This window comes from Cryptotermes secundus, unplaced genomic scaffold (assembly GCF_002891405.2).
Source record: "Cryptotermes secundus unplaced genomic scaffold, Csec_1.0 scaffold152, whole genome shotgun sequence".
Lineage (NCBI taxonomy): Eukaryota > Metazoa > Arthropoda > Insecta > Blattodea > Kalotermitidae > Cryptotermes > Cryptotermes secundus.
Window position 1 is genome coordinate 91702 of NW_019720705.1, and position 14191 is coordinate 105892.

Genomic DNA, 14191 nt, shown 5'->3' on the forward strand with positions numbered 1-14191 from the left:
AGATAGGTAACATATGTTCTGAAAATGTGGCACAGTTCAGATATTTGGGAACGACTATAACAAATCAAAACCTGGTTCAGGAAGAAATTAAGAGGAGACTGAACTTGTGTAATGCTTGCTACCATTCAGTCCAGAGCCTTTTGTCTTCTCATCTGCTGTCTAAAAACATAACAATTAGAATATACAAAATTATAATTTTGCCTGTGGTTCTGTATGGGTGTGAAACTTGGTCTCTGACATTAAGGGAGGAACATAGACTGAGGGTGTTTGAGAACAGGGTGTTGAGGTGAATATTTGGACTGAAGAGAGATGAAGTCGCAGGAGGTTGGAGAAAACTGCATAATGAGGAGCTTCATAACTTGTACTCTTGTCCAAGTATAATTAGAATGATCAAGTCAAGGAGGATGAGGTGGGCAGGTCATGTAGCACGAATGGGGGAGACGAGGAATGCGTATAGGATATTGCTGGGAAAGCCAGAAGGAAATAGACCACTAGCAAGACCAAGACATAGGTGAGTGGACAATATTGAAATGGAACTTAGATGGATGGTATGGATTGGATCAGTCTGGCTCAGGATAGGGACCAGTGGAGGGCTGTTGTGAACATGATAATGAACCTTTGGGCTCCATAAAATGCTGGGAATATCTGGAGTGGCTGCACAATTTTTGGCTTACCAAGAAGAGCTCAGCCCCATGAATTAGTGAGTGAGTAATAGGTTTTATTTCAGTTACAGTTATTAATTTTTTAGAGTTAATTGATTTCTATACCAGAGAGCTGAGTATTTATGTACCAGCTTTAGATGAGAAATGTACAGACAAAAATGCCTATTCCAAAATTCAGAACAGCTGACTGGAATTATTTAGTAATTTTTGCTTCTGCATTGTTAATAATAACTAGATGTGCTCCTCACTTCATGTCAAATAACCAATTGAAACTTCTTGCATTAATTGTGATGAATATTCTCCATTTTTTGCCTCATATTCACATGTCCTCATCATGAAATAAATGGACTGGGAAAGCTTAACACAAAATGCAAGTAAAGTAAAATATCACGTTAGATTTTGTCGATGACACCAGTCACATCTTTTGTGCTACATGTACATATCACTCTTTTCGCTCTACTTCTTGTTTTTCAATGAAAATAATATGAAGGAAGCTTGTATGGGAGGTAGGTAATACAGGTCTCTTACAAACCGTAAGGTGAAGTTGTCCCTGTGCTTAACTAATAAAGCACTATACCATGAAGGTGTATGGAGGAGTGGATATATAAATCCATATTTTGTTGACCTCAGCACTAGTTGGAGATGAGTGTATGTATGTATGTATATATTTATTTATTTCGTCTCTATAGATCATTGTTACATGATATAGGACAAGTCAGTGCTCAGCTTCATGCTCCGGCTACTTTACACATGGGGAAAGAGCCCCTGGTACCCTTTGGACAGGAGTCTGTGTGGGCCCCAGAGTCAGTCTGGATGATGTGGAGAAAACCGTATCGCTCATAAAGATGAATATGCTTGCTTGTATGAGGCAGAAACATGAACTGTGAGACCTCTTCTGTACAGTCATGTTTTAACAAAGGGAAGCTAAAGAATAAAGAAGGAGTTTGTGGTGGATTAATAGAGGGACAAAGAGGGTAAAATAGAGTTGTTTGGCTAAGTAATTCTTTTAAATGGAAGTCAACCGAATTATGTCTGTCAACATATTAACCTAACTAAATGCATAAACTAACATGACATGAACTTTGGTACTGGCATTTCCTCCAAATCGGACATGATTATGACCCAGTTCTGCTGAAATTAGGTAGCAGCATTTCATCTGCTATGGCTACAACTGTTGCTTTGCCAAGATTTGGTTTCTGGAGGCTTGTTTGAATAAATTGAGGTGCACAACAGACCATGGGGTTGACATTAAAATATGAATGGTTTTATGTTCTTAATTGCACTCCATACATTTTTAGAGATAAGTGAATGGAAACAGCAGAGGGGTGCATGGAAGAAGGGTTAGGGTAAGTGTGTATAGAGGAGCTGGAGAATATATAAGTAATTTTAACATTTCATTAACATTTAAATGAATAGTCACTGAAGAAGGCAAGAAGGTTTAGAGCATACAGTATATGAGCAGTAGCTTAGTGGCAGATGGAGAACACATAAAAATACTGTAATATTTGCATTGTTTCTAAACATTGAATGTTCCACTACTAGTAGCCACTTAAGAACTTAATGACATTTTGTTTTATTCAGTATTATGTCGCTATATGTCACTGCACTGTCTTCTTCTTATTTGTATGAACTGCCAGCACTGAACCAACTTCTCAACTAACCATACCCACTGTTTCATATCTGTGGCTGCACACATGATCACTATACACTTCTTTCAAGCTCACGGCCAGACTCAATTATATCTTTCAAGGCCTTCAAAAAAATTGAAGCAGGCAAGGCCATTCTGGAAACTTCATGCAGGTTAACAAACATCCCAGCCATGAGCTGGTGCTGTGTAGTTCACGAAGAATCAAGAAACTGACAAGGAGTGATGAAGTCAAGAAGTGTCACAAAGGAAATATGTGTGCATATGCTCCTTCTCCAAGCTTGTGTCACATAGCAATGTAATTTGTTAAGTTTTAAGTTTATTATGGTGCTGTTTCCTTGAATACCAAGTGAAAAGCTACTCTCAATTATTTATGACAGGGCAAGAAGTTATCAGCAAGAAATGGCAATGTTTCAGTCAGGCTTAATTGCCAAAGAAGAGATACATCTAGATTGTTATTAGCTTATTCTCTTACACACTCTTTCCAGAATTTCTCAGGTTCACAGCATACATATTCAGTGAAATCATCATTTAGAAGTTTCCCCCAAGTGTCTGTTAGCTTGTAAGAATGTATCAATGGAAGGGATATTTATAAAAATGTAACTAGAGATGAGAACTCTAAAAATTATGTGTTGAATTTTCAGTGTGCATTTCACTGTTGTAGTCAATTACAGGAATGTATGTACCAAGTCTTTGCAGTTTACAGATAAGTGAACAACTTTACAAGCATTGTTTTAGTCTACAGTATGAGGTTATCATTTTTGTACCCAGTTTTTGTTATTCATTTGGAATTGTGCCACAGGTTATGGAATGCGGCAGCCATGTGGCCATGTTGACTTCTATCCAAATAATGGCAAAGAGCAACCTGGTTGTGATCTGACTGAAACTCCATTGCCACTCACACTGATACGGGATGGCATTGAAGAGGCTAGTAGAGTACTTGTTGCTTGTAATCATATCCGAGCCATCAAACTCTTCACAGATTCCATCAATTCCAAGTGCCCTTATGTGGCTCATCATTGTGACTCTTATCAGCACTTCCTGCAGGCAAGTAGTTGATACAAAATGTGATTGTTTTGCAATTGAAAAAACCAAGTTAAAATCATATGTATTCCAAATTAATTAATATTTTTGTACAGCCAATCACAGTGACCATGCTGTTTAAAGCATATGCAATTTTTTTATTATTTGAACACTTGGATTGTGGTTTTGAATACCACCCAGGCATGCATGTACACATCTAATTATGTGTTTGTGTTATCCTTTGTGGGTAGAGGCCTTGTGATGTTTTTTAAATCAAAAGCAGAACAATGGAAATGTTTGGCCAGTGGTCCAAAAGCCTGATAAAATAGAATAAAGTAAATTAGCATATATATATTAATTCATGTTGTTAGAATGTTGTTCTTTTCCATTTTTTGGATAACAAACTTAAAAAAATATTATACATAGTGTTCAAACATCTAATATCTTGTAAAATATATGTAGTAAGATTGGTGTTGCTTCCATTGCAAATGTGTTTATATTGGCATCTCTAAAAATTGGAACTATAAAACAAACATGGTATGAGGATAATGACTAATAACACATTTTTAAAAGTTATGAAAGTGATGTGCAACAACATTTTCAGAATCGTTTGCCTTAAATTTTCTTTTTCACCAAAAACTAAAGCTTTATACTGTCATGTGTAACTAAAGGCCGCACCATAGCTCAAGCGGTTAGTCGCTGGTTTCCCACTGCGGCGGCCCGGGTTCGATCCCGGGTCTGGTTAAGTTGGATTTGTGGTGGACAAAGTGGCACTGGGGCGGGTTTTCTCTGAGTACTTCGGTTTCCCCTGCCAATCTTCATTCCACCAAATTCTCCATCATCATAATCACCCGGGACATGCTACAATAGGCCAATCAGTGGCCGCCGTGCTGAGTGGACCCAATTGGACTCCACCCCCCACTAAGCGAAATGTGTAACTAACTAGACATGGGTGTGGTTTAGTTAATTATTGGAGAGGGTAGGTTTCCCCATGCACTTAGACCAGTATTGGTCCATTGTGCTTCCCTCTATGATATTCTACCAGTCTCTATACCCTACCGATATTGGTGTGTACCATCAGTCCCGCCGAGCCAGTGAGTTCGGCCTCACTGGCTTGATGGTGTCTATAATGCTTTCCCCATTTATCAGAGGCATTAGAGACTATTGTTTGGCGGGAAACGTCCTTGAATTTGGCTCAGTGACCTCCTTTGGAGATATGAGGTTCTTTTATGTGCTGTAAAGCTATGACACAGGACGCACAGCTTAAAGTCCCTCCCAGAGGACTTGTTCCCTGAATTTTTCCGCCCTTAAAAATTTGACGACCTCCGCCGGGTTTTTGAACCCGGGTACCACGAGTCATGAGGTGGGAATGTTACCTCTAGACTACAGAAGCTGCTTGGGGTGTGGTTTGATAATTTGATTTGTTAAATGCTTTTAACCTGTAACTACAAATAACTACAACAGCCTCACTGATTTGCACACTCTGTACATCACTAAAACAAGCATACAAAAAGTGTGTTCACTAGTCATTTCTATGTAGCAGTTACTGTTTGCCCTTTCTATGTAGCCTTGGAAAAGACCGCATAGAAAACACTGTGTCCACTGCTGTTACATCATTATCTGTTGCCATGGAATTATGTTTACTGCGTTGTTGCCTAACAACTGCCTCTTCTCATTCCACTATTCCAGTTTTAGCCGTCATGTCACAATATACGTTTCATGCATCAAATCTGAAAAAGTAAAAAGAATTCAGTACAGGAAATCGTTTTAGTTTCATCAATGGACCTCCTAAGACAGGAGAGATTCAGTTCACTGTTTAACTACATTGTATATTACAGGGTCGCTGTTTCTCCTGTCATAGTTCTAATGTCAGTGAGTGTGCACTGATGGGATTGAGAGCAAATGAAACTCTAAATAATGCCCTTGAGAATGGTGAACTCACTCCTGGAGGAAAATATTTCATCACTACAGGAAAAGATTTTCCATTCTGCCGTAAGTATATTTAATTTATGCATAACATGAATTCTCATCATGACTACATTAATGTAGAATAATCTACCTCATGGTCTGGTCTGCCAATAACCTTTAGTATTCTTGAAAGAAACATGCTTTAAGGAATTTGACATCAGTGTTCCGTACTGGTCGCTCTTGCTACACACATTACTATCATCTCAGCAGTTTTATTTATTATAATTCCCTGGCCACAGTAGATGCTGCCACACATGCTCAGTTACTTGTGTGAGCAGTTTTTCTGACTTTCCTTGCCATTCTGGCTCAGTCATATCACAACCTACTCCTTTTCCACAGTGCTTAGTGTTTGTCCAGTCTGATTCCCATTTTACATATTTTTATATATGCAGCAATTTTCTGGAATGCAACCCCATGTAGAATGAAAGTCACCTATACTAGTAAGCCCTGTGTGTGTTCATAAAGTAAAGAATGTTTTAAAGCAAAGAGGACAGCTGTCAATGATTAGAATTACATTTTATTCTGGAGACCTTGGCTTTGATTTTCCTAGATGCCATCAGTTATTCAGACTGAGATTTTGTATTAATTTCCTAAGTTCTTGCAAGTGAAAGCTGCTATAGTACCTTAAGATATACTGACTGCTTCCTTTCATATCCTCCCCACTTCTTAACTATCCTGCCACTCAATACTGTATAACCCATGCAGTTCAAAATTGCTTCATTTACAGCATGGTGGTTAACTGTACATACCGTATGCTTTAACTTCTCAGGCCATTTCTTAAATCACCACTTCACTGCCATTTCAAGAAATAAATTTCTGTGTAGCACCTGCTTTACTTCCTGTTAAAAGTGAACATGTTTTATAAACTTCCAAACAAAATTTAATTTAATTCTTTATTATTAATGTGCCGAGTCAACAGCCGCAAGGCCTATTACAGACTCAGCACAGTGTAGATGACTGAATTGCATTACGTACAAACTTATTAAAAGTCAAATACAAATTACAGTTAAGTAATTGGAAGAAATAATAATGAATAAAAGTAAAAGTAAACAAACAAATAAGTGATAATTATAACAGTAATAATAATTCCATTATCATTAAACTAAGTGCTATTATGAATAGAGGAATGAAACATTAATATTTAATTAAGAATTGAATAGTATAGATTTTCTGAGGAAAATTACGTAATTCATTTTGCTTTACTGAACATGCAAATAATAAAAATACTAACAGTTATACTGTATTTAAAATTTGTTTGGGTAGAACATTCCTGGCTCCGAATACGTCAACCTCCCTGCAGACAACATTAGCAGCTGCTGCGCATCTAGCAGAGGGACAATTCTTAAATAAAGGGCAAACATTGAACAATGCAAAATTAAATACACTTTTAAGGAAAAATAAATAATAAGACAAGCTTCATTTTACTTACTTCATTTTCCTCATTACCATGTCTGAAACCCGTTTAGTACCAAAGGAAGCTGCCATGTTTGTTGACTGACAAGCATAAAAGCTGTTAATTGAAAAATAAGCATTTCCTACCTGTATATAGCAATTCCTACATCGTATGGTAGATGACAGGAAGCATCGTGTCCTGAAGAACATGATGGAATTAATATATTGTGACGTACTGCGCTATGGAGGACATCCCCTCCGCCACCAGCGGTGACATGGCGATATCGGAGCGCTGTCGCTACTGCGGTAACAGGACAGTCAACACTCCACCCCCCCCCCCCCCCCGGGGGNTAGAAGAGCGGGTGTCAGGCAATCATTGCCGCAGTGACATGGCGGGGGATGCCGCGGTTACTGCACAGCAGGAAACAACTCTAGACAGCGTTGCCCAGCAACAACTGTAAACAGGCAACATGGCAACAGAGAAGCGAGGCACTTTCCATTGTCTGGCTGAAGGTTTATAAGAGAACTGCACTGCCTAAGGAGTCAGTTGAAGACAGTTGAAATATAGCAGCCGCCTAAAACAGTTAAAATGTAGCAGTCACCAAAGACAGTTGAATGTAAGCAGTAAGTGTGATACTGCAGATGGCAGTACTCAGGAAATTGTGAGTTGTGTGATTTTAAGAGCGAATGTGCAATATATTCACTATATCAAATACGGCGTGAAGTTACTTGTCGCGTGACATATACCCAACATGTGTCAATATTTTTAATATCAGTCAACGTGGAGCGACTGTAAAACTATTTCTAAGGTGCTGCAGACAGTGTACGTGTGCACATAGAGACTTTGTAGTGGCACAGTACTGAAAAGCATATCCTGGGTTGTAGGGTTAATATTTGAAACTTTGTTTCTCTCCTCCTCATTCCATTTATGTGTTTTATATTATCTTGAGAATAATCAGAAATTATTTTTGGACATAGCATTAATCAGTCTTTTTTTAACAGAGACACAATAATTTTTCTGCTAGGTTCAAACTGAATTTTTAAATACTTTATAAATAAAATTCATGTTTCTGTGGGTTAAATAAATAATAACTAAATAATATAAAGATATGAAGCAAGAATCTAAAAGAAAGTGTGTGATTATGAATTCAGTGGGCACACAAATCCGAAATTATGTAGTTTTGATTTATGTTCAAATTTAACACAATCACAAATTAAATTCCAGGAAAGATGGCCTTCCTGAGAAGCATGAGGCAGAAGACACGACATATAAATTCAAGTTTCCCAGAAACTTCAAGGTGTCAAGTCGCTCTAGGTTAGACTGATTTTCAGATCATGATTTGTTACTCTTATTAAAATAATTGGTATTTTTCTCTCTTTATTTTTCTAGGTCGTCATTACAAAGTGACAGTGGATTTGGCAAAACCACCACGAGCTGAAAACTGGGTTCAAGGCTTCATGAGAATATCTCTACATAGTGAAACAGGGGTTATTCGAAACCTGGATCTCACGCCTAGGTAAGGAGAGTCATAAAAGTGGCTTAACAGCTGTCACCACAGGAACAAAGTGTAGTAAACTGAAATATATGCTCTTTGCCTGATACACTTAAACTTGGTATTTAACACTTTGTAGCTGGTATCATTTAACTATCCCGTTTTTGTGTGCTGGAGGGTTTAACAGAATACAAAAATTAATTCATAATTTTGACAGTTCTGACATATACATTTTTAAATTTTTACACACATAAGGAAGATGCTGCATCGACATGCAGAAAAAAAGATAAAGGTACTCACATTCAAGTGTGGAACTATACTGATGATGAAAAAATTGATTCCTCACTGACATGCCAACATCTCCATTGGTACATTCAGTGTTATTGTATACAGGGTGTCCCAGGAGGAATGTGCCAAACTTCGGGAGGGTGTTCCTTATGTTAAAGTATGCCAATATAACCCAAAACACCTATGTCCAAAGTTGAACGGTTACGGAGATAATGGCCCAAGAAAAGTGTGGTCTTCTGGCAGGTCCAAGCACTGTACCTCGCTGTACCTCTCAGCTGAGAGCCCTTATCTATGTTTGTCCTTGAGTGCGATGATACTCCCTAGCCGTGCTTATGTAGTTGGCTCATACCAGAACGCGCAGTCAGCACGTTACGTCATCGCTCGCCAGTCATGTGTTATGTATACTGCTTGGAAACCTAAGGACAATTATGACATGGCGAGCGAGTATTTTGTACTTCAATTTTATGGCTTTCCGTCACTCACAAGTTGGTTTGATGTTACGTACATTATTAACATTACAGAATCCACATATTCCTGCCAGTTTTAATATGTATTTTGTAATCAACAAGTGTGTAACCCCGGTCAAAGTTTGACACTTCTCGGGCCATTATCTCCGTAACCGTTCAACTTTGGACATAGGTGTTTTGGGTTATATCGGCATACTTTAACATAAGGAACACCCTCCCGAAGTTTGGCACATTCCTCCTGGGACACCCTGTATACACATGCAGTAAGAAATGTTTTCACAGTAATTATTGGGGACAGTTGTCACCCTTATTAAAAAATATCACTTATTTCCAGTTATTCCCTTTCAAGTGGTAGAACTGAAAACCACCCTCCAAATGCAGACTGATATAATGCTTCTGACAGTACAAACAGAGACCTTTCCTACAGCCTTTAAAGCGCTGTGTTTTCTTTGTCAATTGACATCTTGCATGTATGCTGTGCTCTGCCTCATTGAGTCCATTATTGGATTTATGTATGGATAATGTCCTCTGTCTGCAAGTCTTCTTGAAGAATTTGCATATGACTGTTCTCTAATGTCAGTACTGATATTACTGAGTACATATTCTGCTACTTCCACAATAAAACTCTAAGGCCAGAAATTCTGTCTGCTTGTCTTCCTGTGTAAAATACGAGTATTTGTAAGAGAAAGCCAAAAGGAAAGGAAGATGATTTATTTCCACTATGCCACTGACTTTCACTGAAGAGAATAATGTGTGGGCAGTTGGTTGAATTCTTCTACATTGATTTTATGTTAATTGTAATCTGTTACTACCAAGGGTAATTTTTTGGCTCCCTTGATTCTGGCATGCCAATTGTCCTGCCATCATGAACAGTGCTGAGCAAGAAAACATCGCTCTCATCACACCATTTTATTGTAAGAACATGATCTGTTTGTGCAGACAGATTTTCACATTTTAATGAAGATTTTTAAGGTTCACAGAAGTAGTTTTACTAAGATAAGTTTCATGGTGTATTAAGTAATGTGATAGTGTTATGGGTGATTTAGAGCCATTTGTTTTATAGTCTAGATTTTGTTTAAAGTCTATGGTGGTACTTGTACTAAATTTGGTTTCTTATTGAGGCAAGGCACATGGTTAAATGTGTGAAAGATGATATAGATTGGCTTTCTTGATAACCTGGAATTTATTCAAATGGATAAGTAAAATAAATAGATTATGAATAATGATTTCTAGTAAAGTTGCTTAAATATTAGAAATATTTTGTTTTGTTATGGTGAATATGTAAGTATATGATTAAAGCTAATCAATTTTATTACTGAACTTTTACCACATAACATTTTCATTGTCCTATATTCATACCAATTGCTCACTCTAAAGTTATGTATACTATTTACCATAAATAATTTAGAATATTTTGAGAAAATTAAACAAGATTTATATTATCATTCCTGCCCTAACTTGTGTATTCAGTAATCATGACAGATATTCTGTACATGCAAATATTACCATTCTCTTGTTATCGATATTGTTTAAACAGTTTCTTCCAACCTGAATTTACAGATATACGATGGGGTACCCAAAAGAAACCGAACTAATTTTTTTGTGGGCAGAGCTTTTGTAGTACCGCGTTTTGTCGCTATGAGCGCATAGAGCTAACATTCCTGAGTCGATAAGCCGACTACCGTTGCTTCAGAAGGTAAGGACTAGTTTCAGCAGAGTTTATAGTGACAACTGTTTTGTGTGATCGTCGTTTTTGCAATGGCTGATTTTCGTGAACAGCGTGCGGCGGTGAAATTCTGCTTTTTGCTCGGGAAAAGTGGAACAGAAACTCTTGAAATATTAAACACGGCGTACAAGGACGATGCTATGGGGAAAACTCAAGTGTTTGAGTGGTTTTCCCGTTTCAAAAATGGTGAAATGTCAATTGATGACAAACCTCGTTCTGGTCGTCCTTCCACAGCCCGAACACATGAAAATGTTGAAAAAATTCGTGAAATCATCAAGGAAGATCGACAACGGACCATTGAGGAAATTGTGGAGCTGTCGGGAGTGACTTGGAGCTCAGCGGCCAGATTTGTGGCAGTCGGGTGACTGGTTTTTCCATCATGACAATGCCCCTGCTCACACAGCCCTGTCTGTACGACAATTCTTGACCAAAAATGGTATGACCCCTGTTCCTCACCCTCCATACTCACCCGACCTTGCCCCGTGCGACTTTTTTTTTTTTCCTCGAATGAAAAGAGACATGAAAGGAAAGCGTTTTGCTGATGTTGCTGAGGTGAAGGAAAAAACGACGGAGGCGCTGTCAAGCATCTCAAAAGTTGAATTTTGACAATGTTTTGAAAATGGAATAAAAGACTAGAAAAGTGTATTAGTGTAAGTGGAGAGTACTCTGAAGGGGATTGAAGGTTTGTGGTTAAAATTTGAATAAATAAGTTTAAAAAAAATAAGTTCGGTTTCTTTTGGGTACCCCCTCGTACATATAGACCTATATAAATACTTTGTATATAACATATTTAATTGAAATATAATTTTACATAGGCATATAAATAATTTTTTGGGCTTATTGCTACAAATAGTTTAACACGGTTTAATGTGCCACTTATAATTCCTTCTGCTGAATGTGCCTATTAAATGCACATTGTATACTTTTTCAGTCTTATTTCATAAGAACCAGGACTACATTTTTAACCCACAACTACCATATAAGACGAAGTTCTTCCATATGAAAAATGTAAATGTCTCTTATTTAGGTTTTGGTTTCACATTAAGTACTGAGTGTAATAACAATCATTCTGTGGAAATACTGGTACACTAAAAATTCTTTATAACCTATGTCTCATTTTGGATAGCAACGTTCAGGATGTAACTGAAAGGTGTGGAATAACTTTGATTAGAAGTTTCACATACTAAAAAAATATCAATATCAACATGTGTCCAGAAACATTTAATTTGTTAGTTATGACTGAAACAGTACATTTATAATAAGTGCTCAAAATATCCTCAATGAGATTCCATATATGTCTCAACATATTTTCATAATGGACTGCCACAAACATTCAAAGGTGCTAAGGTAGTTGCAGGTAGTCTGGGAGGCATCCACAATGTGATTGTGAAGTACATATTCTTTGTCAACAGGGGCTGTGCACAAGAGTTTTAGGTGTTCCCACAGGTAAAATTCCAGAGGATTCAAATCTGACACACATGGAGGCCATGCAGTGGGTCCTGCTCTATATATACAATTGACATGAGAATATCCTTGAGAATAACTCACACAGCATCGCTAAAGTGTGCCATTCGTGTTCTGGCTACTAGTTGTACACCTTCCAGTAGCTTTGGCAGTTCATATGAACAGAAATTTTGTTAATGGTTGCCTGTAAGCTGATATGGCAGAACGTGTGGGCCTACCAAATAATCACCAAGAATCCCTGCCCACATATTAATTCTGAACTGCTGCTGGTGTCTAGAATGGATTACATGAGCAGGCATGAGACCAACCACTCGTTGTAAATGTAAGGATAAAGCAGCTGTTCATGCAGCACCCTTCAGGTAGTTATGTGCGAAACATTGAACTCTTCCCCCACTTGTCTGATGCTGACACCTTCATCCCTTTCAACATGATCTAGGACATGCTCTTGGACAGCTCTCTCTCTCTCTCTACCCCAATCCACAGATACCAGCTTAAATATTCCAGACATCTTTTAACAGATGACGTCCATGATGAGACATGTCAAGTTGTGTATTGAATACCATGGAGTATATTTTGAGCACTTATTATAAATATACTCTTTCAGCTATAACTCCCAAATTAAATGTTTCAAATCAAATGTTGATATGGACACTTTTCTTTATTTTGGTATGTTGAACTTGCCCCCAGAATTTGCCTGTACCTCTCAGTTATGCCCTGTATATATAGTGTATTGAGCTGTGTAACCCCTTTTATGCTTTCATTGCACAATGCTTAAGCACACTTAACCTATTATGCAATAAGTGATACTCTAGACTGTGAATTAGAACTAACACCATTCAACTCATTTATCCAGTGGTTATGTTAAGCTGCAACATGGGCAGTCACGCAGCTTTGTGGTGACACATAGTACTGATGTAGGAAAGGTCCGCAAGGTGGAGTTTTATTGGGAGTATGACATGGATGTTCTGCAGCCACGCTCACTCTGCTTCTTTTGGTGCAATGATCATCTCTACGTTTCAAATATTCAGGTTGAAGAGATGGATGTTGCAACAAGAGGGTGAGTTTAGCTGCCTTCAGACTCTTGAAAAAAAGACAAACCAGTAGTTGATAGCCTAATTATTTTGAAGTTATATTGAAACAAAGCTAAATATGTGGAATATGATTAAAGCCCTGAAGATCCTCATTTTTCAAGAATGATCTTCTGCAGCTAAGGCTTACTTCAGTTTATTTAAACATTTATTATGCCATTAATATTATTTATAAATATAACATTTATGTCCCTTTTGCTGAGTTTGAGAGATGAGAATTAATTAACATTATTTAATTTGGCTCCATTTTTAAACAATATTTTAGTGTTGCTATAAATATCTTTCATGCTGGTCAGTTAAGGAGTGTAAGTCTTATGATAACAATTAGGGATTACCAAGGCGTAAGAGGAGTGGAGAGAGTCAATTGATGGATTTTCTTCAATAATTCATTTAATTGATCTGTAGAGTAAGTACTGTATTGTTTTTGTCATATAAGCATTTATTTAATTATTGTACTGGATTCTGTTACTTCCTTAATGTGAATCATCCTCTGCTATATGGTAGAAGATTAAAACTGTTATAGCCTTTTTATGATTCTAAAATCACATTCTACTTCTGTGATTTGAGGTTCTCATGGTGGAGACTATGAAGGGTGCTATCTTATGGTATGATGCCAAGTAATCTGGTAGATCTTTATTGATACTTTGGAGAATTTTGCTTGCTGTTTTCTTGTATGTTGCATTCATCAACCCTGGGATGCAGTGTTTTCCTCCAAAATATCTGCTATAGTATATGATGTTTCCTACCAGAAGATTCTGCTTTATGACCCAGAATAGATACAGAGCTCACACTATGAGTGATGGCATGCAGCCAGGGAAAATATTCCACTCTTTTTTTTGGTAGTCATGAACATGGATGAGACCACTTGGTCAAGCAATGCACAGGTCAGTCTGCTTCCTGGCATTTTGCAGAGTAAAATGTGTAGTTCTGGTGAGAGGTTCCTCAACAAAGCTACTGCTTCCTGTCACTTTCTCC

General features: G+C 37.6%; 1 protein-coding gene across 6 annotated transcripts in view; it reads left to right on the forward strand.

Annotated features, from left to right (window-relative positions):
- LOC111871536 (pancreatic triacylglycerol lipase) overlaps nt 1-14191 on the forward strand; it is a 92267-nt gene that overhangs the window by 75917 nt on the left and 2159 nt on the right. For all 6 annotated transcript variants that reach the window (XM_023864705.2, XM_023864739.2, XM_023864720.2 and 3 more), the window contains 4 exons: nt 3110-3354; nt 5169-5322; nt 8081-8207; nt 12982-13185. In XM_023864705.2, coding sequence (XP_023720473.1) covers nt 3110-3354; nt 5169-5322; nt 8081-8207; nt 12982-13185 — 730 coding nt within the window. The remainder of the gene's footprint in view (nt 1-3109; nt 3355-5168; nt 5323-8080; nt 8208-12981; nt 13186-14191) is intronic.